The 26,166-nt window shown below is 47.7% G+C and overlaps 1 protein-coding gene across 9 annotated transcripts in view; it reads left to right on the top strand.

Moving 5' to 3' along the window:
• RANBP3 (RAN binding protein 3) overlaps positions 1–26,166 on the top strand; it is a 64,263-nt gene that overhangs the window by 36,150 nt on the left and 1,947 nt on the right. For 4 of the 9 annotated variants that reach the window (XM_066344926.1, XM_066344887.1, XM_066344879.1 and 1 more), the window contains 12 exons: positions 3,408–3,444; positions 3,533–3,619; positions 6,250–6,321; positions 12,618–12,683; positions 13,549–13,641; positions 15,029–15,147; positions 16,582–16,701; positions 18,849–18,952; positions 19,310–19,388; positions 20,475–20,577; positions 21,059–21,183; positions 24,717–24,837. In XM_066344926.1, the coding sequence (XP_066201023.1) occupies positions 3,408–3,444; positions 3,533–3,619; positions 6,250–6,321; positions 12,618–12,683; positions 13,549–13,641; positions 15,029–15,147; positions 16,582–16,701; positions 18,849–18,952; positions 19,310–19,388; positions 20,475–20,577; positions 21,059–21,183; positions 24,717–24,837 (1,126 nt within the window). The remainder of the gene's footprint in view (positions 1–3,407; positions 3,445–3,532; positions 3,620–6,249; positions 6,322–12,617; positions 12,684–13,548; positions 13,642–15,028; positions 15,148–16,581; positions 16,702–18,848; positions 18,953–19,309; positions 19,389–20,474; positions 20,578–21,058; positions 21,184–24,716; positions 24,838–26,166) is intronic. The other 5 variants (XM_066344946.1, XM_066344915.1, XM_066344898.1 and 2 more) reach the window with 4 other exon arrangements.

Here is a 26,166-nt window from a genome sequence, read left to right as displayed (position 1 = left end):
GAGCAAATGCCGAGCAAGCTGCTGCTGTGTAATGCCGAGGGCCAGGCCCCTCCTGGAACTTAGAGTCTAGCAGGGGACCCTGACACAGATCACATAATCAAAATAAGAGGAAGCAGTGAGGCCAGAGGACCAAGGAGTTTATTCTCACATGGGAAGTTAAGAGACTTGAGGGAAAGGGGGACATCAGTGGATGAGGGGGCAGTGTCTATAGAGGCTAGAAAGGGTGGCCATTTTTAGGTCCCAAAAGTCAGTCAGGAAGTGGCAGGTCCCACAGGATCTGCAGAGCCACAGAACTTGAGAATAGGGGTGGGGGTGGGCTGGGTTTGCTGTAAAGAAATAGTCAGAAGCTTGGAGCCTGCAGCTCGATGATGTCACCTGAAGAGGAGATGTTCTAAATATCAGATGTCACCCCAGGCCCTGGCCTCTGCAAAATCATAGAGCTGTGGGGGTGCAGCTCTCAGTCCCCCACACTAAGTCCTGGGCTCAGGTCCTCCTCTTAACCCCGTCCAAGGGTCCCGAAACCTGGCTCCTAACCCGGTTGCCCCAGGACATGACTTCACATCCCAACTCTCCTTGTTCACACCTGTGCCTAACCTCTTAAGCCCTGCCCAAGGGTGTAACATCCAGCAGAAGAGAGCTTGCTGGGAGAGCACAATCACCACCAGGTATGAACTATGAACAGTTACAACAAGGTCAGGCTCTGGGCTGAGCAGGCATCACCCCCATTGTAGCCTTGCCACTTCCCTGGGAAGGCTCCAGCTCCATGATTTCCAAGCAGGATAATTTGCCCAAGGTTTCCCATTTAGGCAATTGCCAAGCTGGGAGATGACTAGATCTACGATCTATAAGCCTTTGAGGGGGGTGCTGAGCAGCCTCACACTCCACTCTCGCTCCATTTGGGCTCAGTGCTATGCCCCAAGGACTGTTGAGCCTATTACAGGGTTTATGTTTCCCAAGCACTTTGGTGGATGGGCTCTAAGCCTCCAGTCCCTTGAGACATAGCTGGAGACAATGTCTTTCTCTCCCCTTCACAGACACTTACAGGGAGCTCTTAGGACACAGAGTTGGAGCAAGAAGCCCAGGCTGGTTTTTCTGATTCAAACCTGAGTCATTGGCTTCACACCAGAGGGAGGGTTCAGGTTGGGATCCTTTTCTTACTGTCCAGGCTCTCACCATTCTTCAAGACGAGCGTCAGTCCACACCCTCTCATCCATCCACAAGTTAAGATGGTATTTACATTTTTTTTTACAGGGACAGAGAGAGAGTCAGAGAGAGGGATCGATAGGGACAAACAGACAGGAACGGAGATAGATGAGAAGCATCAATCATCAGTTTCTCGTTGTGACACCTTAGTTGTTCATTGATTGCTTTCTCCTATGTGCCTTGACTGCGGGCCTTCAGCAGACCGAGTGACCCCTTGCTTGAGCCAGCAACCTTCGGTCCGAGCTGGTGAGCTTTTTTTTTTTTTTTTTTTTTACTCAACCCAGATGAGCTTGTGCTCAAGCTGGCGACCGCAGGGTCTCAAACCTGGGTCTTCCGCATCCCAGTCCGATGCTCTATCCACTGTGCCACTGCCTGGTCAGGCGGTATTTACATTTTTAAAAGATTAAAAAACAAATACTTCCTGGCCCTCTATGAGAAAGGTTTTGCCTGGACTTTAGGAGGTTCTCACTAGTAGAGTCTGAGGTTTCAGCTTCAGGAAAAAAACAAGAGGGTATCAGGTCACCAGCAAGAGTCCAGCTGCCTGGGCTTCAGGAAGGTCCCTCCAGCTCCTTTGTCTGGTTTGGTTGAGTGCAGTTACTGCTTCTCCATATGCTCTACTGCAGGGGTCCCCAAACTTTTTACACAGGGGGCCAGTTCACTATCCCTCAGACTGTTGGAGGGCTGGACTATAAAAAAAACTATGAACAAATCCCTATGCACACTGCACATATCTTATTTTAAAGTAAAAAAACAAAACGGGAAGAAATACAATATTTAAAATAAAGAACAAGTAAATTTAAATCAACAAACTGACCAATATTTCAATGGGAACTATGCTCCTCTCACTGACCACCAATGAAAGAGGTCCCCTTCCGGAAGTACAGTGGGGCCGGGTAAATGGTCTCGGGGCCGCATGTGGCCCGTGGGCCGTAGTTTGGGGATCCCTGCTCTACAGCAATGCGGAGTACTTTCACATGCACCGCTCCTTTCATCCCTCAGCTCCCCCAGGCAGGGTGTTGTCCTTTGGCTAAACTTGAGCCAGCCTTAGGGACTTTTCTGAAATTAAGAAAAGTGGCTCCTCTGCTGGCTTCACCCCTCCACATTTGCTTTTGGCTGCTTAGTTCTCAAGAAGCACAAGTCCCTGAGAGGGGACATAAGGGAGGTATTTTCCTGAGTTGGGAGGGGACTCATTTCAGGCCTCTTAATTTGCTGGTTGGGCCCTGGCCAGTTGACTCGTCGGTAGAGTGTCAGCCCAGTGTATGAATGTCCTGGGTTCAATTCCCAGTCAGGGCATACAGGATAAGCGACCATCTGCTCCCCCCCCTTCCCTTCCCGCAGCCATGGCTCAGTTGGATCAAATTGGCCCCAGGCACTGAGGATGGCTCCATGGCCTCACTTCAGGCACTAAAATAGCTTGGTTGCCAAGCAGTGGAGCAGTGACCCAGATGGTCAGAGCCTCACCCCACAGGGGGCTTGCTGAGTGGATCCCAGTTGGGGCACATGCAGGAGTCTGTCTCTCTGCTTCTCACTTAAGAAAAATAATTTTTTTTTTGCTAGTTCACATTCTAAAACTAAACAAGGAGGTTTTCCGGCCACCTTCTCTCAGCATGTGTGTGTTTGGTGGGTTCTATAGTCGGCTGAATTGTTATGTTCTGAGTGCTTTGCAGCAGACTTTAGCCCGAGGCATCAAAGGCCTGAGTTGCTCTGGAAACAATAGCCTACCTTGAGACAGGGTACCTTACCATGGAAAGTGGCAGGGCAAGGAATGGCAACCGCCACTATCCAGTGTTAGGCCAGCATGTAAAAATAAGCAGTCCATTTCCCCTTCAAAATGGAGATTGGGTCACTTTCCAGCTCTTGGCAAAATGCATTTTGGCCAGATAAAGTTTCACTGTATTTAATTTGGGGTGACATGCCAGTTAGGTATAACCTTTGGAGAAACAAACTAACCCTTCCCTTGTGCTGTAAGTGTACTATAGTCATTAAGAGGATTCCTTGGCACATGGCCTGATCAGCAAAATGCAGAAGGTTCATGGGGGAGTTCTGAGTGTGAGGTTGAAAGTTCGTCTGTGACTTGGGTGGCTGAGCTCAGGGAGTTAGCCCTCAGTACTACTCTCAGGATCCGCTCATTACAGAGTTCATGAGCTGTTAGGTGAGAAGGCAGTTTGGCCCTCTCTTCACCCTGACATGTGCTCTCGTTTCAGAGGTCAGCTGGCAGCTCCAGCCCTGAAGGTGGAGAAGGTGAGGAAACCTCCAAAACATTTCACTATCTTCGATTATAAAAGTGGAAGCAGCCTGATTTTCTCCTCCTCCTCATTACTTTCTGTAGATTCTGACCGAGAAGATGGAAATTACTGCCCTCCTGTCAAGCGAGAAAGAACGTCCTCTTTAACCCAGTTCCCACCTTCACAGTCAGGTAACAGCTATAGACCTTGAGTGCTAAAAGCACCTGTGTTGACAAGCCCACCGTTCCCCTCCAACATGTCATGCTTGTTGTCTGTCTCCTACCCAGATCCAGTTAGAATCAATCTGAGACCTGGTGTCTGTCACAGTAAAGTTAGAGCTTGCCTGGGGTGTGGCACCAGGTACCCTAGTCTGGAATCTGTGACACTGATGGAGGGATGTGACCTAGTGGACTGATAAGAAAGATGTACCAAGAAAAACCGTCCCCATAAAGTGGGAAAGGGACTGTCTGACTCTATTAGGGTCTCTGACCATTAATCACATGTGCATCTTCCAAAGACTGCAGGAAAGTGAGAAGTGAAAGTGGAGGGTTCTGACCCTTCTGCCATGTTCCTAGAGCTTGGTGGTCCAGTTGAGAAGGGCGTGCGCGTGCGAGCGCACACACACACACACACACACACAGTATATAATGAGCTGAGTGGTCCCAACAAACATTTTGGTGGTAAAATGCCTCCGAACTCCCAGAGGAGAGGACTTGATGGAGCCTTTATTGGTGGGCCAGGCTGGGCCCCTTTGGAGGTGTCTGGACCGGGCATGCCCTGAGCATATGCTCAGAGGCCAGCAGACTGGCCAGGGCTTGTACAAATCTGGTACAGAAAAGGGGCAGGTTCTAGGTGGAGACTCGGGCTGCTCAATCCTAGGGACACCCCCTGGAGATTGGAAGATCAGTGCTGCCACAGGGCTGGTCCTTCTCGCCCCCATCTCATCTGGACTTGGTCCACTCTGGCATTCTCACGTGTTCTCTGTCTTGGTCTCTGTAGCCCTGACTTAAAGATACACATGTATTGGGAGATCTCCAGTTACCCACGCTGAAGTTCGTATAAAGCATTTACAGTTGTGAATCTTATGGGTATCCATTTAAGAGGACAAAAAACACTCTTGGAAAGTTTGTTTCTGCTTACAAAGGAAAGCAAACTTTAATGGTCAGTGCAGAAAGTGAGCATCCTATCACGGTTGTCTCTATTATAACACTTGATTTCCTACCTATTTTCTTTAATGTTTTGTTTTAGATATTGCTATGTCCTTTTGCGCAACTGCATAGGACTACCCCTAATGATGTGCTGTCTATCATCAATTAGGCATTATGGAACTGTCCAGACAGTTTGCAGTCTAGGCTGTAGTGGACATCCTTTTTTAAGGGCCTCTGCCTGCTTGTTGCATAGGTATTTCTTTGGCATAAGGAAGCTTCCGCTTCCTGGCTATGATTGTATTCCTTCCGTTCACTGTCTACTGCTGAATCACACTTTCTCATTAGGAAGGTGCAGCAGAAAAGAGACAAGTGAGCCTGAACAGACTGGCGCAGTGGATAGAGCGTCAGACTGAGATGCGGAGGACCCAGGTTTGAGACCTCAAGGTCGCCAGCTTAAGTGCTGGCTCATCTGGTTTGAGCAAAGCTCACCACTTGGACCCAAAGTCGCTGGCTTGAGCAAGGGGTTACTCGGTCTGCTGAAGGCCCATGGTCAAGGCACATATGAGAAAGCAATCAATGAACAACTAAGGTGTTGCAATGAAAACCTGATGATTGAGGTTTCTCATCTCTCTCCGTTCCTGTCTGTCTGTCCCTATCTATCCCTCTCTCTGACTCTCTCTCTGTCTCTGTTAAAAAAAAAAAAAAAAAGAAAGAAAGAAACACAAGTGATTAGAGCTGTGGCCCTAAACTGAAGGGGCAAAGGATCACCAAACACCTTCCCTCTGTAGTGCGTTGGTCTAAGAGATAATTAGCTTCCAATCCACAGAGTAAATGGAAAGATGAACAGTGCCAATAAGATTCTAAACAGGTCCTGGCCGGTTGGCTCAGTGGTAGAGCATCGGCCTGGCATGCAAGAGTCCCGGGTTCAATTCCCGGCCAGGGCACACAGGAGAAGCGCCCATCTGCTTCTCCAACCCTCCCCCTCTCCTTCCTCTGTCTCTCTCGTCCCATCCCGCAGCCAAGGCTCCATTGGAGCAAAGTTGGTCCAGGTGCTGAGGATGGCTCTGTGGCCTCTGCCTCAGACGCTGCAATGGCTCTGGTTGCAACAGAGCGGAGCCCCAGATGGGCAGAGCATCGCCCCCTGGTGGGCATACCGGGTGGATCCTGGTCAGGCACACGCGGGAGTCTGTCTGACTGCCTTCCCGTTTCCAACTTCAGAAAAATACAAAAAAAAAAAAAAAAAAGATTCTAAACAGGTGCGGGGTAGGGGTGCAACCAACTTTTGAGCCCTGACCCGTGACAAGGAGCAGGGGCTGAGGTTTGGCCCAGGTTAGACTTGGAACATCTGGTGTGTTCTGCTTCCCTCTTGGCTGCCCTTGCAGAGGCCCAGGATGCCAAGGAAAAGCCAGGAGCACAGGACAAGAGAGGTGGCCACAATATACCAGAGTCACATGATAGACATTAGACAGAGGCTATTAGGTTGGAGATGCCCCTCTTCTTGCTTTAGAGAGTCTGGAGTCTCTATAGGCCCTATAATGCTGACCCCCAACTCCCACACCACAGTGTGAGATCAGTGCCTCAGATTGGAGAGGTGATCTGGGACATGTCTGCCCCACCTACTCACTCTGTTTTTCCTCTTGTTCCCTCCCCTGCCTGCACCTCCTTGCTGACAGTATCAAAAAACAATGTTTTTATGCCATCAACCTTCTGCGAGCCATCTGCAGGCAATTCTGACTCAGAACCAGGTGAGCCCTCACGTCCCTTTGCGTTTCACAGCCAGTCACTGGGGGATTCCTGGGGTGAAAAGCAGTTGGTATTGTGAAATAACATCTTAATAGGAACGGGCAGTTTGAAATCAGGGATCTTTTTCAGTTCCTAAGTGTTTTCCCAACTCTTCAGCTTGTACATTTGGAATCCAATGTGACAGGCTTTCGAAGTCCCTATTTCTGTTTCTGTAAGTAAGGCCTGGTTAGAAAGAATTTTTTACATCCTTTGGGGGGGGGGGACACATTTTTCATTTTTCAAAATTTTGCACAACTAATGCATTCATATCATTTTTAAAAAGGCAAATTAGAAATACATAGACTTAAAAGAATGCCAGCCTCCCACTCATTACTATCCTAAAGGTAACTAATATGAAATGTAACTTCCCAGCCCCCTTTTCTGTGTATTAAATTCTTACATTAATTAATATTGCTTAGATGTGTTCAGTTAAATACATATATTTAATCACAGCTTTAAAACTTTAAGGAAAACAGCTTGTTTCTCTCTGAAGAACATGGAGCCTGCCTTTTTTGGTCTTTTGCAGGAGAACCAACTCCAATAATTCCTGAAAGTTTCTCATAAAAGATTTAATGAGCAAGTTTAACCACCCGAATTCTGTAACTCAACCTGCCTTATATAAATTCATTGCTAACTTCAAAAGCATTGTGAGATAACTCATACTGTGGCATGCAAGCCATGTCGAGGGAAGAGGCGAGTTTTTACAACTTTGAGGATTGATTTGATGGCACTATTTCAAACAGTTAAATTTGTTCTAGCTCTAAAAGCTAACTGTTTGGAGTTGACCCCCTTCCCTGTTCTGAAGAGGAGCTTGGTTTTTAAAGGTGTTTGGTTGTACCTGGGGTACTGGCTTAGCAGGTCATATTCTGAGCTGTGGGGGCAGTGTTAGCATTTGTGAGTCTGTCTTGGTTGAGGGATCAGTTGTTGAAGCACACATCTTGATCCCTTTATCCATGTTTTTTATGAATCTCACAATCATCTCTGAGGTCTGTGCGTAACAGCCTTCCTTCCCTCTCTGTGCCCCCCAAACCATTATCCAGCAGCAGATTGAGAGCAGGGCGGGCAGCCCTGAGAGAGGGGGGCAATCTAGTCCACCTTCAGGGGCTCTGACACAGTCCTGGTCCCTGGTCCCCGGTACCAATACAGTGTGCCAGTCATGTTAGACTTGCACATCAGCTCTGCAAAGTGAACCTCTTTTTTCTTGTCTGCCTGCCTTTTACTTTTTAACTTTGATTTTGAAAAAAATACAGAACTTGCGGAGAATTTTTATAAAGCACTTCTCTATCCCTTTGTCTAGTGGCTCCATGCATTCTTCAGAGCAAAGGCATCAGATTCCAATCATATATCTCTTGTCTCTTTCCATATGGAACAGGTCTTCATTCTTTCCTTGATGTTTGTGACCTTACAGGCCAGTTATTTTGGAGAAACCCTTCAATCAGGTTGTCCAGTGTTTCCTGGTACTCCCCTCAGGTTGTGTATTTGGGGCTGGAATACCACAAAAGTGCAGCTGTGCTCTTCCCAGTGCACCCCAGTGCACAGTGTGTACCTTCGTCCTGATGCTGCTGGCAGGGTTGGCTTTGATCACTTGATATGGGCAGAATCTGCTGGTTTCTCCACGATAAAATTACTTCTTCCCTCCCCTTTTGTGATTGCAATTTTGTGGAGAGATACTTTGAGAGACACAAGAAAATCGCCTTCTCACTTTGCCCTCCTCTGTTAGCATCCATTGATGTTTTCTTGCTTGAATTATTCCTCTGATGGTGACCAAGTGGAGATTTCTACCCCATTATTGCCCCAACTTTTATTTATTGGCTTTCTTCTGTAAGGAACAGCTTTCTTTTCCTCACTTTATTTGGTCATTTGTCTCAATAGGGATTAATGATTCCTGTTTTAGTCACTGGGTAATAATCTGTTGTTATTAGTATTTGTTTTAATATTCAGAATTTATTTGAATCATTGGTTTATTTTCATTGTTCCAGATTTGGCCAGTGGACCTCATCAAGCCACATTTCTGTGTCCTTTTACTAGGTCCTCATCATTCTTTTAGTCAGCTTCTTTACTTTCTGTCTTAAGAGGTTCCAGGCTCATCATCTTTTACCTTTTCTCAAAGGGGTCCTGGTTCTTCTTAATGGAGCCTGGTCTCAAGAAACCAAAATTTGGGTGCTCCAAGTGCTCATTGCCATTTGGCTGTCAGTGCTCCCAGGACCTCTCAATGACCAGAGCTTGGGAAACACACCCACAGAGCTAGGAACATACACACGTATACTTCTATGTATACATGTGCTTATGTTTACTCATATTTCTATGTGTCTTGCATGTGTAGATAACCCCAGGTTCATGTGGATACTTCCAGTTCAGCGCCAACAGGGTTCATCTGTTTGTGTTAGCCTCCCCCCTCTGTATTGCTACCTGTTTTCTAACTGGAAGAAACCTGGCTTCCTTTGTCCTCAGTGCTTTACTCATTGCTCCATTCCCTGTACGTGGCCCAGAGGTCTTCTCACCCTGCACCAGCACCACGCTTACACAGGCCCCAACCCCCACCAGGCTGCCTTTTCTTGGAGTCTTTTCAACCTCTGGTATATATCAGGTTAAATTCTAATACATGTTAAATCTGGAGTTCCTCAGGTGGTGAGCATTGCTTTCTCAAAAATCACTCAGGATCTTTCTTAGGCAAGGCAGATGCACCCTCAAAGAAGCCTGCTTGCTTCAGACATGATTTGGAAGAGGGAAGAGGTTGCCCCATAGGGAGAAACCTCTTCCACCAGCAAGCTCACAGAAAGGTATGCATGTGCCCTCTAGAAGACACCAGTGCAGCCACCTGTGCCACCCCCATTACCCTGGCATGTGTGATTGGGCTCTGGCCTCCAGGCAATGCCTCTTCTTTATACCCTGACCATGTTGCAGGGAAAGTGAGTTTCTGAAGGCTATATAAGATCACATTTGTTTTAGTGAAGATGGGGCCTCCAGGGTTTCACTGCCTCACAAGCACACCTGCCTTCTGCTTTGGGCCCCTTTTGTCCCAAGTCCCAGTTGCCATTAGAAGCATTGTATACCTTGTCTGTCTGTCCGTTGGTTCACTGTAGCATTCAGCATAGATTTCCTGTGCATCTTCAGGGTTGGCTTGGCACTGGGCCCAAAGTTAATGGATGTTCAATGGCAGTGATTTCTGGACCCATCACCCACACTGATCAGTCTGTGTCTGCCCCAAGGGTCAATGGCTTTTAGCATTGGCTCTGCACAGAGCATAGTGGTAGATATCAACCTTTAGCCACAATGTGAACATTGCAGAGCCAGCTCCCAAGGGCTTTAAATATGATCTAAATTTGTTAGTTTTATGTCAGTTTCTTAGTTTTTAAGTTGCCAATCATCCTCTGAATAACCCTGAGCTTTAGAAATGTAATTCAGTATTTTCCTTTTAAAAAGGAACATCTGGCCTGCCCAGGCAGTGGCATAGTGGATTGAGTGTTGGACTAGTACATGGAGGACCCAGGTTCGAAACCTCGAGGTCGCCAACTTGAGTTCAGGCTCAACAGCTTGAGCGTGGGGTTGCTGGCTTGAGCATGGGATCGTAGACCTGACCCCATGGTCACTGGCTTGAAGCCTAAGGTTGCTGGCTTGAGCAAGGGGTCATTCACTCTTCTGTAGCTCTCCCCCCCCCCCCATCAAGACACATATGAGAAAGCAATCAGTGAACAGCTAAGGAGACTAAGGAGCTACAATAAAGAATTAATGCTTCTCATCTCTCTCCCTTCCTGCCTGTCTGTCCTTGTCTGTCCCTCTCTTTGTCTCTCTGTCTCTGTCACACACCAAAAAGGAACATCTGGCAGCATGTCTTCCCCTGTGTCCTGTTCTGTCTGATTCTTCTGACTGGTTTTTATGACCCAGAGCTCTCTAATGGTAGAGACACCAGCCCACTAACACAGGACCTCAAAGCCCAGCAGGCTCTACACTTTTTCACTAACTAGCAGTGAGAGTTTCTGTAATCTATTTTTGCCCAAGTAGAGCAGTTTGGCTGAGCAACATGTAGACAGACAACAAGAAAAGGGCCCTTCTGTTTCATCCAGAATTCTTATTTGATTTTGTTTCCTACCTGAAGTTTTGGTTTAACAAAGCATTTGTGTTGTCATTTTAGCATACAGTTAGTTGGTTTTTGGTATATCTGCAGAATTGTGCAACTGTCACCATAATTAATTTTAGAACACTTTAATCACCCCCAAAAGAAATCCCCATATCCTTGAGCAGTCACTCCCATTTCATCTTTCCCAGCCCCTGACAACCATGAATTCACTTTCTGTCTCTGGATTTGTCTGATCTGGACATTTCATATAAATGAAATCACATATTATGTGACCTGTTGAGATGTCTTTCCACTTATATTAAGTCTTTACTTTCTTTCAACAATGTTTTATAGTTTTTATTTGTTAAATTTATTCTCAGGTATGTTCTTTTTCTTCGTGTTTATTGTTAGTGGAATTGTTTTCTTGACTTCATATTTGGGTTGTTCATTGACAGTATATAGAAATACACAACTGCTTGGCTGGTGGTGGCACAGTGGTTAGAGCGTTGATCTGGGACTCTGAGGTCCCAGGTTCAAAACCCTGAGGTCACTGGCTTGAGCATGGGGCTCATCCAGCTTGAGCGTAGGCTCACCATCTTGAACATGGGGTTGCTGTCTTTAGCATGGGATCATTGAAGTGATCCCATGGTTGCTGGTTTGAGCCCACAGGTCACTGGTTTGAAGCCCAAGGTTGCTGGCTTGAGCAAGTGGTCACTGGCTTGGCTAGAACCACCCAGTCAAAGCATATAAGGGAAGCAATCAGTTGAACTAAAGAGTTGCAACTACAAATTGATGCTTCTCATCTCTCTCCCTTCTTGTCTGTCTTTTTCTCTCTCTCAAAAGGAAGGAGGGAGGGAGGGAAGAAGGAAATGCACAACTAATTTTTATATAATGATCTTGTTTTCTGCAACCTAACAAGGGTTTTTTCTGATGGGTTGGACCTTAGCACAAAAGAAAGGCTACCTCTGGTAGCCCAAAATGCTGCTGTCATTCTGCTTTCCCAGGCACAGACCTGTCCTTTTGGAGTCACAGGGCTTTTTATGCTGATCCTTCTCACCAAAGGATTGCATTAAACTGTCCCTTCCACCCCATCCCCTTCTGAGATAGGCAGAGTCCTCAAGATGCGCAGATTAAGGGAGCTATGGACATGTGGCTGAGCAGAAACCAGGTTTGGTTTGGTTTGGTTTTATAGAGGAGAGGGGCAGACAGGGACAGAGAAACAGGAGGGAGAGATGAGAAGCATCAACTCTAGTTGCAGCCTTAGTTATTCATTGATTACTTTCTCATATGTGCCTTGACAGGGGGCTCCAACCAAGCCAGTGACCCTTTACTCAAGCCAGCTTCCATGGGGTCATGTCTATGATCCCATGCTCAAGCCAGGGACCCTGCACTCAAGCTGGTGAGCCCGTGCTCAAGCGGGCAACCTTGGGGTCTCAAATCTGGGTCCTCGGCATCCCAGGCCAACGCTCTGTTCACTGGGCCACTGCCTGGTCAGGCAGAAACCAGGTTTTGATCATCCCTGGAGCCCCTGTATTTGTCAGCCTGAATTTGAGTCCTGGTTGACTCCCCATCTCCTTGCACGTGGCTAGGACAGACAGCCCTGCTTCCTTCTCCTGGGCCTTCAGTGCTCTTACTAAGCAATGAGACAAAGCTTTCTAGGCACATCTGGAACAAGCAAGCCTGCTGTCTGCCACCCTTGATCTTTTGCCATAGAAAACATGTCTCATTGACTAGACATCTGCTGATAGTAGAGAGAGAGATCTCTCCTGATTAGAGACATATCCCTGACAAGTTCTCTAGGAAAGGGAAAGGGGTCTCTGGGGTCCTGCTAATCAGGCTCCTGACAGGCCGCTGGTTCATGGGTTGACCAGACTTCCATTCACCCTCCAGCTGGAAAGGCTCTTGGTAGAGTGGTCATCTTCACTTCTGTTTTGCACCTTTGATGCCCTCTGGTCTTCTATTGTCAGCACTCTTCCCAGAGCCATACTTTCTGCAGCCCCCTCTTCCTTACTGGGGCTGCCTTACAGTCCTGGTGGTTAAACAGGATTTCTCTTTGTGTTCCAATTTTGAATCATTTCCCTGGTTCTAGGGGCCCATGGCCACTGAGGCCCAGACCACAGCCCTCTCCTGCCCCTGTTCCCTCCCAGCCTTGCTGCCCTACCCCAGGGAGGCTTGCTTTTATCTTTTGTCTTGTGCTTATAGAAGAAAAGAGCAGTGGGTTCCGGTTGAAGCCACCAACACTGATCCATGGCCAGGCACCCAGTGCAGGTAGGTGCCCACCTTAAAGGAGGAGAGCTCCACAAGTACACTCTGGGCTGTTCCCTGACACATGAACCTTGAAAAGCTGCTTTAAAGAGCCTATCAGACCAGGGAGCTTCTCCCACATGTGAGCCCTGTGCCACCCTGATGTGTAGATGGCAAAGAAACAGGCTTGGCTTGGCGTGGGACTTTGGGCTCTGTGCCCAGCAATAGCTCAGTTGGTTCAGGCTGTCTCTCCAAAGCATTGTAGCCCAGCATGCCATGGCATTAACCTTGATTAGCCGAGTAGCACACTGCTGGTGAGCAGGGCCAAGGGATGGCGCCATCCAGACCTGTCAGCTCTCATGGGAGTCTAGGCAGCGCCAGATACATTCTCTCATGGTCCTTGCCCAAGTTCTGTGTGGCAGAGGTGTTTTTTCAAAGTGATATTTTAAAAAGCAGGTGCAAAGAGTACCTTTTTGTGACCCCAAACAGCATCCTAAACTTGCCTTGTGGCTCCTCTGCTTTTCCTTCATGTCTGTGCTTGACTCTTTGAGCCCAGCACTTGAGAACAGCTGTCCCTTGGCTTCCCTGAAACATTACTCAGTGAATTAATTCACAAACATGATCAGTTAAATGGGAATGCCATTTAATCACATATAAAAGCAACAATAGCCAGACTCTGCATGTCTAGCTGTAAAGAAAATATCTTGGCTTTGTTTTTTGAGGTTTTTTTGTTTTTGTTTTTTAAACACACTTCCCTACAGTCTAGCCTGTGAGGAACATTAAATGGATTGCTGGGTGTAATTTGTGTGTAAAGTGCCTGAGAGCCTGAGCTGTTGCATTTCTGCCCACAAGGTCCAAGGGCCCTGGGCAAACCGACCTCTGTTCCCAGGTCTGCCAAGCCAGAAGCCCAAGGAGCAGCAGCGGAGTGTGCTTCGCCCGGCAGTGTTACAAGCCCCACAGCCAAAGGCACTTTCACAGGCCGGTAAGGAATGCGGTCCTGGTGCCCAGGCTCGCATGGCACGGTAGAGCATTTCAGAAGTCACACCTGGGACCTGGGACAGTCATGTATTGATATAGGTGGCTTTGATCATTTCTGCTGAATGCACTTACAAATAAATAGTGTGTTAGGAAAACAACCCTTTACACCCCTGGGGAGCCCAGTAAAGACAGGAGGCTGAGCCTGACTGCTGGTGCAAAACATGCCTTGTGCACGCATTGGCCTCGTAAACGCCGCCTCCACTCTGCCAGCAGTTCAAATTCATCCCTACCTGTTTACAAGCAGAACTTAACTCTGCAGTCTCAAACTCAAGGGATAACTTTCACATGTGTTTTCATTTTACTCACCAACCTTGAGATGTGAGCTCTTGTCTTCCTCTTGGTCTTTCTCTGCAATTCAAGAGCTCTTCGTCAGAAGCAGTGTAACATCCCATGCAAGGGAACTAGTTAATATTTCTAAAGAGTTTTTAACTATATGGGAAATTTTTTATACGATGCTCAACAGTCAATGCCATATTTAAAACTGTGTGTGTCACCTGACCTGTGGTGGCGCAGTGGATAAAGCGTCGACCTGGAAATGCCGAGGTCGCCGGTTCGAAACCCTGGGCTTGCCCGGTCAAGGCACATATGGGAGTTGATGCTTCCTGCTCCTCCCCCCTTCTCTCTCTCTGTGTCTCTCTCCTCTCTCTCTCTCCTCTCTAAAAATGAATAAATAAATAAATAAATAAATAAATAAATGAATGAATAAAACTTGTGTGTGTCAACTATTTAAAGAAAAATATGCATAGAATAAAGATACTAGTTGTAAAGCTTGTTTTATAAAACTCATAACTGTTTCTCCAATATTTGTTCCTTTTCTTTTTTTTTCATTCATTAGCAGTATTGCTAAATACACTGAAAAGTTGGACAGTTCTTTGTGGAATAAGCAATAATAAGATATTTCCACTGCTGTGAGGTTTTAGTTTTGGTTTTGATTTTATTTTAAGAATTTATTGTTTTTCGCCTGACCTGTGGTGGCGCAGTGGATAAAGCGTCGACCTGGAACACTGAGGTCACTGGTTCGAAACCCTGGGCTTGCCTGGTCAAGGCACATATGGGAGTTGATGCTTCCAGCTCCTCCCCCCTTCTTTCGCTCTGTCTCTCCTCTCTCTCTCTCTCTCTCTCTCTCTGTCTCTCCCTCTCCTCTCTAAAATGAATAAATAAAAAAATTTTGAAAAAAAAAAAAAGAATTTATTGTTTTTCATGATGACACTAGGTCCTTCCTTATAAAGTGAGAAATTATATGCTGTTGTTCCAAATGGTGGACAAAAGAAGCAGTAGAGGTGGTCCAGCACTAACTCCATTATTCTCCCTCTGTCCTTCTGTCCCCACAGTCCCAAGCAGCGGCACCAACGGGCTCAGTGTCCCGGCAGACTGCACAGGAACAGCAACATCAACATCACCCAACAACCCCACACAGAGAAGTTCACCTGACAAGGCGCCAGCAGCAGAGGTCCGTCTGTGCTGAGACAGGGAATGCACCTCACGGGAGACTTCTCAGGCTTTGCTGAGCACGTAGTGTGTTACCTGCTCTGAGTAGTTTTGGTGGTGTTCTGTATTCAAGCTGTCTGGATTTGCTCAGCAGTATTACTACAGAACTACAGCTAACAAACGCCAAGAGTGGGGGGTTTCCCAGGTTCCATGAGAGAGATGCCATGAGCAGAGCTCTGTTGTAGAGTCTAGCATCCCATTTCCACATGTCCCAGGGTCGTGTTCCTGCCAGCGGGCACACTAACCTTTGAGCCCCGGGGAGCTGCTGGAGCCAGAGGGATGGCTTTCATTAGTGAGGACTTTGCACCATTTTACCTGGAGAAATGTCTTCCCTCCCTGTTCCACACTCCATTGACTCTGAGGATTCATACACATGTGCCCTTTCCAGTTGAAGAAGTTTGGGGAGTCAGCTCAGAAATCTTTTTCTTTTCTTTTCTTTTTTTTTTTTTTTTTTTTGCAAGAGAAAGACAGGAAGGGAAAGAGATGATGAGAAACATCAACTCGTAGTTGCATCACTTTAGTTATTCATTGATCGCTTCTCATACGTGCCAGCCAAGCCAGTAACCTTTGGGCTTAGGCCAGAGACCATGGGATTATGTCAATGATCCCATGCTCAATCCAGCAACCTCAGGGTTTTGTACCTGGGACCCCAGCATCCCAGGTGACCCTTTATCTACTGCGCCACTACCAGTCAGGCAGAAATCACTTGTTTAAAAATAAAACAGTCCTTTGGAGTTCTAGAACTATATAGGCCAGAAACATCTGTATTCCAGTAGTGCTTCAGAGCAGCTAGAAGACAGGCATTTCCTAGAGCAACAGTCTGGGGTTGGCAGAAGCAGGTTTGGAATCCAGTTTGTAGGACTGCACCATGCCTCATACACAAGCCAGACTGCGTCTGTGTGTCTTTGCACTCTGTCACTTCGGCAGATAAGTTGCTGCCAGAGGTTCTCTACCCTCTTCTTCTCCCACCCCCTCCTTCCTATAGGTGCTTAGACTCAAATGGTGAAAATGATTGTCTACAATTTAACTCTGAAACTTCCTTGAGCGCCCACCTTCAAACTAGTTAGCAAAATTGGAAATATAAATTGTTTCAAAAACATATATTTCTTGGAAACTTGGGTAGCTGGGTCTTGGGACAGTCAGGCAGCTGTGCAGCTGTGCCCTGGAGAGAGACCCAGCCGTCCTGTCTTCCCCATTTCCCCAGCTGCCAAGAGCTCTCTCCCTGACCAGTCCCGGGGTCCGCCTACCTGATTGTTCTATTAGATAACCCCTCCTCAGATGTCCCTCAGCCCAGGGACCCTCGCCAAGGGACACAGTGATTCTGTAAGATGGCTCAGCTTGCTTGTTGGGACTAATGTGTCCCTTCTTTTCAGTTTTTGTTGTTTTGTTTAACTAGGAGAAAGAACCCCAGAAAAATGATTCTAGCAATACTTCCGAGGAGGACAACTATGAGAAAAAAGAGCAAGTTGCACAGCAAGCATTTGTGTTTGGGCAGAACTTAAGGGACAGAGTTAAGGTATGTGTTCAGAGGGCTGGGTGAGCTATTGGACCCCCCCCCCCAAGGTTCAACAACAGGAGTCTGTTGTGTGTTGCCGGGTGGTCCTGTGACTCATGGCCCAGACAGCAGCTGCTTGTCGTGCATACTTCCTATATTCTGCTGCTTAGCCATGCAGGCTGCCTGCCACTTCTCCATCCTGAGTGGATTCAGCCGTGGCTCCTGGCAGCAGGGGACAGAGAGGCAGCCAGTAAGAGATTTTTGTTTCTTTCAAAGTTTTCTGTCTCAGCACCAGCAGCATCGAGACTGGACTGTGCTTATTTGTTGGGAGGCCTGACCTGCGCATCAAAGTGGGTTGTTGAACAGCATATCTGGTCCCCACACTCTAGATACGAGGAGTATACCCTCCCAGTTTTGACAAGAGCACATGTCCCCAAATAGTGTTAAATGTTCCCCATGGGATCAAACCGCTCTTGACTGAGAGCTGTCACCTTATTTTTTAAACTAGGGCAGGTGGAAAGATACTGTTTTCTCTCCCATAGTAGCAACAGTATCTGTCACCTCCAGGCAGCTAGGTCTAGTCTGGGGACTGAGCCAGAGTGGAAGGCATCTGCAGGCACAGGGCTCATCTCTGCACCCTGTGTGCTAGTGGCCCCGGAAGACTAGAGTGGGCAGCGCTACCTTTCCTGGCCACAGGGGCAGAATGTTCTTCTGGGCCATTTCCAGCAGCTCATCTGGCAAGAATGGCTCCTTTAGAGGGCTGAGAGGCAGTATCAGTGGCCATGTCTGGGGACATCTGTGATTGTCACACAAGGAAATGTGGGCTAGGGATGCTGATCAACACCCCACAGTGTGCCAATGTCATTGATGCTGAGAGTGAGAGACCCTGAAATAAGGAAACAAAGGTCACCTCATTGAGAATGATGAGTTGTGCCATCTGCATCCTCCTGTAGTGTCACTGACCAAGAGAAGCTCAGGTGCCCCAGAGACAAAAGTAGGTGTTGATGTTGCATGACTTTATTTATTTATTTTCATTTTTTTTATTTTTTGCATTTTTCTGAAGCTGGAAATGGGTAGAGACAGTCAGACAGACTCCCGCATGCGCCCGACCGGGATCCACCCGGCACGCCCACCAGGGGGCGATGCTCTGCCCCTCCAGGGCATCACTCTGTCGGGACCAGAGCCACTCCAGCGCCTAGGACAGAGGCCAAGGAGCCATCCCCAGCGCCCAGGCCATCCTTGCTCCAATGGAGCCTCGCTGCAGGAGGGGAAGAGAGAGACAGAGAGGAAGGAGAGGGGGAGGGGTGGAGAAGCAGATGGGCGCTTCTCCTGTGTGCCCTGGCCGGGAATCGAACCCGGGACCCCTGCACGCCAGGCCGACGCTCTTACCACTGAGTCAACCGGCCAGGGCCAATGTTGCATGACTTTAGATGAAATAATGAGTCCCTTAAGGACTGCTCTTTCTAGGGAGGAGGACAAAAGTGAAGGACAGCCTTGAAATCCACTGGCACTGGGGGCGGGGCCTAGTCAGTTGTCAGGTTAAGTCTGCTCCTCAAGTTCAGGGGAATACTGCCTTGACATTGGGCCAAGGGCAGTGTCTGCAAGAAGTCCAGGGTTCACACAATATCTGAGGTCCTGGCCACATCCCACCCTGTCTGTGTAGGGTGACTCCAGGCCGTGCTCTCCTGACTTTTCCGAGCCTGTGTTGCCTCACCCACAGGACCAGGTCCATCCTTTCACCCTTCAGGGTTCCTGGGAACAGCTTTGGTCACATATGTTATGTAGGAGACATGGCAGCTGGCATCAAAAAAGCCCATAAGAAAAAATATTTTTCTTTACATTAGTAATGGACCCCTTAAAACACCAGATTTATAAGCAGTCTGTGATGTCGGTACAGAAGTATCGAGGAAAATGCTAACAAGATGCCAGTCTAAAGGCGTTGGGTTTTTTTTTTTTTTTAACAAGGTAGAAAAAGCACCTAACACTTTATGAATTGTTTTTGTACCTTAACCATTAAAAGTAAAAAGTTGTGGAATTGATTACAGCACCAGCACCCAGTATGCACACAAACCCCGACATGCACATTGATAGGAGATACATGTTGAGCTGTGCCAGGTGGCAGAGAGGTCCAGAATATGTCATTCTCTGAGTGAGTTTCTGTTTCCCAGTTAGTAAATGAGAACACTGAAGCAGCGGACATGGAGAATGTCGGGCACCCCAGTTCAGAAACGCCAACCACGACCAACTATTTTCTTCAGTATATCAGCTCCAGGTATGTATCGGGCCCTGTGCCCCTCCACCCCAGAGGGGCCCGGGTCATCCATCCACCCAGACTTGGGCCCAAAGGGGAGGCAGCACCCAGACCAGGGGGCAGAATCCTCCAGAATCCCGATTGCCCTTCAGCCCCTCCCTTCTTTCCCACTTGGCACAGCTGTGGAGGGGCCAGGACAGTGGACTTGGATGGACACCTGTGGCAGGACCTCAGTTCTGTGGGGTTGTCCAGCCCAGCCCTCAGAGTGATCTCTATCATCTCATGTCCAGAGTAGAACTCATGGGCCAGTGGCAGCTTAGCTGCCTCTTGTTACCCACCAGGTTCCACCCTCGAATTCACAGCCCATCTTCTCTTCAGTTTAGAGAATTCGACCAATAGTGCCGATGTCACCAGCAACAAATTTGTATTTGGCCAGAACATGAGTGAGCGTGTATTGGTAAGTGACCCCTGCAGGGACTGTTCTTGCTGAGGCCCAGAAGATTTAGAACTCCCCAGCCCAGGTCAAAGGGACATGGATATGGCTGCTGCTTTGTCAGGAAATTAGGATGATTTTAGCTGCAAATAAGAGAAGACCCAGATGAGACTCAGGTTAAAGCTGGGGACAGGGTTATCTGCTTGCTGTCTCTCCTCATCCTAGAACAGGTTTCCCTGAGTCACAGGCCATGCTTTTTCCTGGCTAAGGCTAGCTGCAGTGACAGCCATCAGACCATAGTCCTTAGCCGCATGCTGCTGGGGCCCCCTGAGCCACTTCTGGAGCCAAGGATGGTCAGCCCCACCTTACCACGAGGCTGCAGCACAGAGTAGGAGATGGGTGCGGTGGCCTCGGAGGGATCCTGTGTCCCGTGTATTCCTGACATACACCCCAGCCAGGGCTGGGTTCTGGAATTGTTTACGTGCTTCTTCACTTTGTCCCTGTTTTTCCCAAGTGCTCACAGCCCTGCTATTTTTATTGTCAGTGTGGCTAAGAAGCTGTTTGGGGCCCAACTAATTCTTTTCCGTGTTTGTCTCAGCCTACATTACATTAAGGAGCCTCCTGTGGCTTTTCTTGAGCACTAGTACTGTCCTTTTTCTGTTAGAATGAAATAGCTAAAGAACTACCTAACAAGACAGGTGAAAGCTATAGCCCAAAGTAATGTCAGCTGGTGGCCTCCCAGCAGTGCCACAGAGGCCCCCATTTGGGGACTCATGGGCAGTTCATTTGCAATGCACAGGGTGAACCTATGAGAACACTTTTCTGTTAGGTTTTAAAACCAATGATTCTTGATGGTTGTTGTGTGGTGCTGGGGTGGAGCGTGACACAGTCTGAGACCTGCCCTGTGAGGAAGCACTATGAAAGCCTGTCTGCCAGGGCTGGGAGGGTCCCCAAAGCTGCAGAGAAGTGGTGGGCAGAAAGCAGCCCTGTGCCCAGCAGGGTAGTTGTGAGAGCTGCCGCCAGGCTGAGGGGCTTTCTGTTGTGTAGTGGTTAGCCTGCGAGCACTGCCCACACACACCTTCCTCCCTGTGTGCCTTCGTTTCCCTGCAGAGCCCACCCAAATTAAATGAAGTCACTTCAGATGCCAACAGGGAAAACTCAGCGGTGGAGTCTGGGTCCGAGTCCTCATCCCAGGAGGCCACTCCTGAGAAAGGTATGTTGCAGTCCTGCTACCTGTGGGAGGGGGTACCGAGTGACAGGATACTAGCCACCCACGCCCCTGCCTGGGAGGGATGTAGGGACCAAATCAAAAAGTAATAAGGACCCTCATGAACCAGCCACTGGGAGAGCCAAATAGCCATGGGCACTATAGTTTTCAGTGAGCAGAAAAGTGACATGTTCAAGTATAAACTGCCAGGCCGTGGCGCTGTGTGGTGGCAGTAGAGGGAGTTTGTCTTCAGTGCCCTCTTAGAGATCTGTCCCCTGCTGAATGTGAAATGGGAGACCTGGAGCCATCCCAGCTGACCTCCCTACAGATCCTAAGGCCAAACTACTTAGCATGTTTTGGGTCCACTTCCAAGTTCCAGGGTAGCCTGGCTGAGGCAACTGGTACCCTTGAGGTTAAGGCAGCAACCCTTTTGTCTGTGTGAAGTACACATTCTCCCCCCACCAAGTCAATAGTCAATGTTGTTTAGCTAATACCATTGCAGAGTCCCTGGCTGAATCGGCAGCTGCCTATACCAAGGCAACAGCACGGAAGTGTTTGTTGGAAAAAGTGGAAGTCATCACCGGTGAGGAGGCAGAGAGCAACGTGTTACAGGTGAGGGCCACAGTGGGCCTCTGGCCTTTTGGTGGAAGTGTGAGGGTGTGAGGGCCATGAGTCGCATGCGCTCCACCATGCATGTGGGAGTCTAGTGCCCAAGGGTTCAAGCCACATCCTCCAGACACTTAGTCTTCCCTTGTAAGTGACAGAGAGGCCTGAGTCCCCATCCTTTAGTATCTTGTTGGTGGGGCTTTTCTTGGGAGTTACATTGCTTTGTTTTCCAACAAAAGGAGTCTGTTTTGAAACATTCTCATAGTTTAGGGAATTACAAGATTGTTGTGACTTCTCTTCCTACCCAAAGTTATAGCTATGGTTATTTTGTCACACTGGCACCTCATATTGTTTTATTAGGGGAGGAAATGGCACATGCCACTCAGACTTCCTACTCTTTCCCTGTCCCCCTCTTCATCCCTGGCTTGGACCAATATACCTAGATCTATGTGCCCATTCATCCGCTTTTCATTTTTTCACACATACATGTGTGTCTATAAACTATGTTTAGAGAGTGGGAGGGGTATTTATTTATTTTGCTAAAGAGAGAGGGACAGACAGGAAGGAGAGAGATGAGAAGCATCGATTCTTTGTTGCGGCACCTTAGGTATTCATTGATTGCTTTTTTTTTTTACAGAGTCAGAGAGAGGGACAAGCAGACAGGAACTCAGAGATGAGAAGCATCAATCATTAGTTTTTCGTTATGCAGGGTGACACCTTAGTTGTTCATTGATTGCTTTCTCATATGTGCCTTGACTGCGGGCCTTCAGCAGACCAAGTAACCCGTTGCTCGAGCCAGCGACCTTGGGTTCAAGCTGGTGAGCTTTGCTCAAACCAGATGAGCCCGCGCTCAAGCTGGCGACCTCAGGGTCTCAAACCTGGGTCCTTGGCATCCCAGTCCGACGCTCTATCCACTGTGCCACCACCTGGTCAGGCCATTGATTGCTTTCTTACGTGTGCCTTGACTGGGGGCTCCAGCAGAGCAAGTAACCTCTTGCTCAAGCCAGCAACCTTTGTGCTCAAGCCAGCTACCATGGGGTCATGTCTGTGATCCCATGCTCAAGCTGGTGAGTTTGTGCTCAAACCAGATGAGCCCATGCTTAAGCCAACAACCTCGGGGTTTCAAACCTGGTTCCTTTGCATCCCAGTCCGACGCTCTATCCATTGCATCATCACTTGGTCAGACTATATAAGGGAGTTTTGGGGGAGTTTTTTTCTTTACAGAGACAGAGAGAAAGAGTCAGAGAGAGGGATAGACAGGTACAGGGACAGACAGACAAGAATGGAGAGATTAAGAATCATCAATCATTAGTTTTTCATTGCGCATTGCAACACCTTAGTTGTTCATTGATTGCTTTCTCTTTTTTTTTTTTTTTTTTTTTTTAATTCATTTTAGAAAAGGGGGTGGAGAGAGAGAGAGGAGAGAGAGAGGAGAGGGGGAGGAGCAGGAAGCATCAACTCCCATATGTGCCTTGACCAGGCAAGCCCAGGGTTTCGAACCGGCGACCTCAGCATTTCCAGGTCGACGCTTTATCCACTGCGCCACCACAGGTCAGGCTGATTGCTTTCTCATATGTGCCTTGACTGCAGGCCTTCAGCAGACCGAGTAACCCCTTGCTTGAGCCAGCGACCTTGGGCTCAAGCTGGTGACCTTTTTTTTTTTTTTGCTCAAACCAGATGAGCCCGCGCTCAAGCTGGCGACCTTGGCGTCTTGAACCTGGGTCTTCTGCATCCCAGTCCGATGCTCTATCCACTGCACCACCGCCTGGTCAGGCTAGGGGAGTTTTTAATGAAGGTTTTAGGGGTACTTCTTTCCCCACTCAACATTATTTTTTAATCTATCCATGGTAAGATATACTGACATAATAATCTGCAAACCTTCTTTTCTGTTAAGTATCACATAATGATCTCTGTTGATAGTCTTTTTTTTTTTTTTTTTTTGTAATTTTCTGAAGTTAGAAACAGGAAGGCAGACAAGACTCCCACATGCGCCCGACCGGGATCCACCCAGCATGCCCACCAGGGGGTGATGCTCTGCCCATCTGGGGCATCACTCTGTTGCATCCAAAGCCATTCCAGCGCCTGAGGCAGAGGTCATAGAGCCATCCTCAGTGCCCGGGCCATATTTGCTCCAATGGAGCCTTGGCTGCGGGAGGGGAAGAGAGAGACAGAGAAGAAGGAGAGCGGCAGGGGTGGAGAAGCAGATGGGTGCTTCTCCTGTGTGCCCTGACCGGGAATCAAACCCGGGACTCCTGCACACCAGGCTGATGCTCTACCACTGAGCCAACCGGCCAGGGCCAATAGTCTTTATTTTTTAAGATAACAGTTTATTGAAATATAATGCATATACTAAGAAATTTACCCTTTTAAAACATACAATTCGGTAATTTTTAATATATTTACACAGATATGCAACTGTCGCTACTATCACTGAGAACATCTTTGTGCCCCAAAAAGAAACTTTGTGCTCATTAGCAGTTACTTCCCACCTCCCTCCCCCAGCCCCTGGCAACCACAATTCCACTGCCTATCTCTGGGGATGTGCCTGTTCTGGACATTTCATATAAATGGAATCACACATTGTGTGGCCTTTTGTGTCTGGCTTCTTTCATTGAGCATCAAGTTTTTAAAGTTTATCCACGTTGTGTGTGTATCAGAGCTTCACAACTTTTTTTTTTTTTCCCCTGAAGTTGGAAATGGGGAAATGCTTTGCCAACCTGGGGCGTTGCTCTGTTGCAACCAGAGCCATTCTAGCGCCTGAGGCAGAGGCCACGGAGCCATCCTCAGCGCCTGGGCCAACCCTGCTCCAATGGAGCCTTGGCTGTGGGAGGGGAAGAGAGAGACAGAGAGGAAGGAGAGGGGGAGGGGTGGAGAAGCAGATGGGCGCTTCTCCTGTGTGCCCTGGCTGGGAATTGAACCCGGGACTTCTGCACACCAGGCCAAAGCTCTACAACTGAGCCAACTGGCCAGGGCCAGAGCTTCACAACTTTATGGTTGAGTAATACTCCATTGTATTAATGGATATTTGGGTTTTTTTGCTTTTTAGCTATTACAGAATTCTCCTACTTCAAACATTTGTGTGCATATTCTTCTCTGAACACCTGTTTCATTCCTCTTGGATGGATACTTATGAGTGACATTGCCGGGCTATGAAGTCATTTCTTGTTTAACATTTTGAGAAATTTTTCCATAGTAGCCACCAGCACTGTGTGAGGTTTCTCATTTCTCCTCATCCTCTCTAATACTTTTTATTATCTGTCTTTTTGGTTGTGGCCATCCTGATGGATGTGAAGTGGCATCTCATTGTGGTTTTGATTTGCATTTCCTTAATTTTTTACATATCCCTCTAAAAGTATAAAATTCACTCTAGTTTGAGGGCAGAACAGAAGACTGGCCAAGGGCCAAATGTGTACCCCAAGCTGTAGATTGCTGACCCTGGCAGTTCATGGGAGTTAGATGGGAGCTCTCAGGGGTCCCTCCACAGTGGCATCCACCCAGCCAGGGTCCTTGCTCACCTAGAGGGCCACCTTGTGTTTCAGATCCAGTGTAAGCTGTTTGTCTTTGACAAGACCTCACAGTCATGGGTAGAGAGAGGCCGGGGGCTGCTCAGACTCAACGACATGGCATCAACTGATGATGGAACATTACAGTCTCGACTAGGTGAGCTGCGGTAGGTCCCCTGTGGAGAGGGTCTGGGTTGGTGCAGAGTTCCCAAAGCAATAAAGAGTGAGGTCCCAACTCGGCCCCTTGGCCCAAGGAGCAGAGAAGTGGGTCCCCACAGGAGAGCCCCCAGTACCCACACCCTGAAGCCTGACCCAGAGCATCCAGCTGCCAGCCCTTTCATGACTCCCTCTTTCTGAGTGTGAAAGTGGATAAAAGAACATAGCAATTTTTTTTACTAGTTTATTGTGTTTACTTTACATAGATTCTAGTACCTAGCAATTTTTAAACTTACTTTCTGATCATGAAATTGCCAGTTGTTTTATGGTAATGGTAAAACAGAAAAAGAAGAAATCAAACACAGCTGCAATCTCTTCATAAAGAGAAATCTCTGCTAATAACATTGGGGTGGTTAACTCCTGTTCTGTGGTTCTTTTTTAAGAAAATGGGGCAATTTTATATTCTGATCTTTTCACTCACTATTTTGTGAGCATGTTCCTGTCATTAAATTTTCCTTAAAAACATGACTGTTAGGGAAAACTTTCACATTAATATACTCTGTTGACAATGAATGTATGTCATCATTTCCCTATTGATGACATTTATGATGCTCCTGGACCGTCTGTACATGAATCTTATTCCCGGAAGTATGCTGATTACAAGAACAGATGTGTGTGGGAAGGGGGAGCATACACATACATACATACACATTTGAAGAGAATCAGCATGTACATGTGTCTATATTGTGAAATGTGTTCACTTTTCTACTTTTTCTTTTTTATCTTCCCAAATTAAAATTGTCCTCCAGCCTTTACAGAAACAGTGATTCCTGGCCCAGTAAGTAGCTCACACTGCATCCTTAGAATTGTCCCTAGGATTGGAACAAGAATAAAAAGGGCCTTTCTGTTTGGGCACTATTCCTTTTTCCTCATGGACGTCCCATCCATTGTTCTTTCATTTTTTCTTAGGAAAATGTTCAAATGTACCATACATGGACAGAAAGAGCACAGTGTTTCTAGCCCCACAGCTCATCAGCCACTCTTCAGGCAGCAGCTTAGGGCCTACTCTGTTGCATTACACCTTTCCCTCCTTCACTGGGATCCATCCCAGGAACCTCTTCTTTCACCCCACACAGCCTTCAATCCTTGTCACAGACCTTTCCTCTAAGCCCTTCTAAACAGCTCCACTGCCTCAGAGCTGGACATTTCTGGCTTGCAAGGACAGAGAAGTCAGTTGTTGGCGCCCAGGACCCCACAGGCATCTGCAAGTTGGCCCAAGCCACTCCCCATTCTTTCTAGCTATCTGTGGCCCAGGATGGGGTAACACCTT

The sequence above is a fragment of the Saccopteryx leptura genome, chromosome 1, assembly GCF_036850995.1.
Source record: "Saccopteryx leptura isolate mSacLep1 chromosome 1, mSacLep1_pri_phased_curated, whole genome shotgun sequence".
Taxonomy (NCBI): Eukaryota; Metazoa; Chordata; class Mammalia; order Chiroptera; family Emballonuridae; genus Saccopteryx; species Saccopteryx leptura.
The sequence above is the reverse complement of the archived record's forward strand: the minus strand, read 5'-3'. Positions and strand labels throughout refer to the sequence as shown.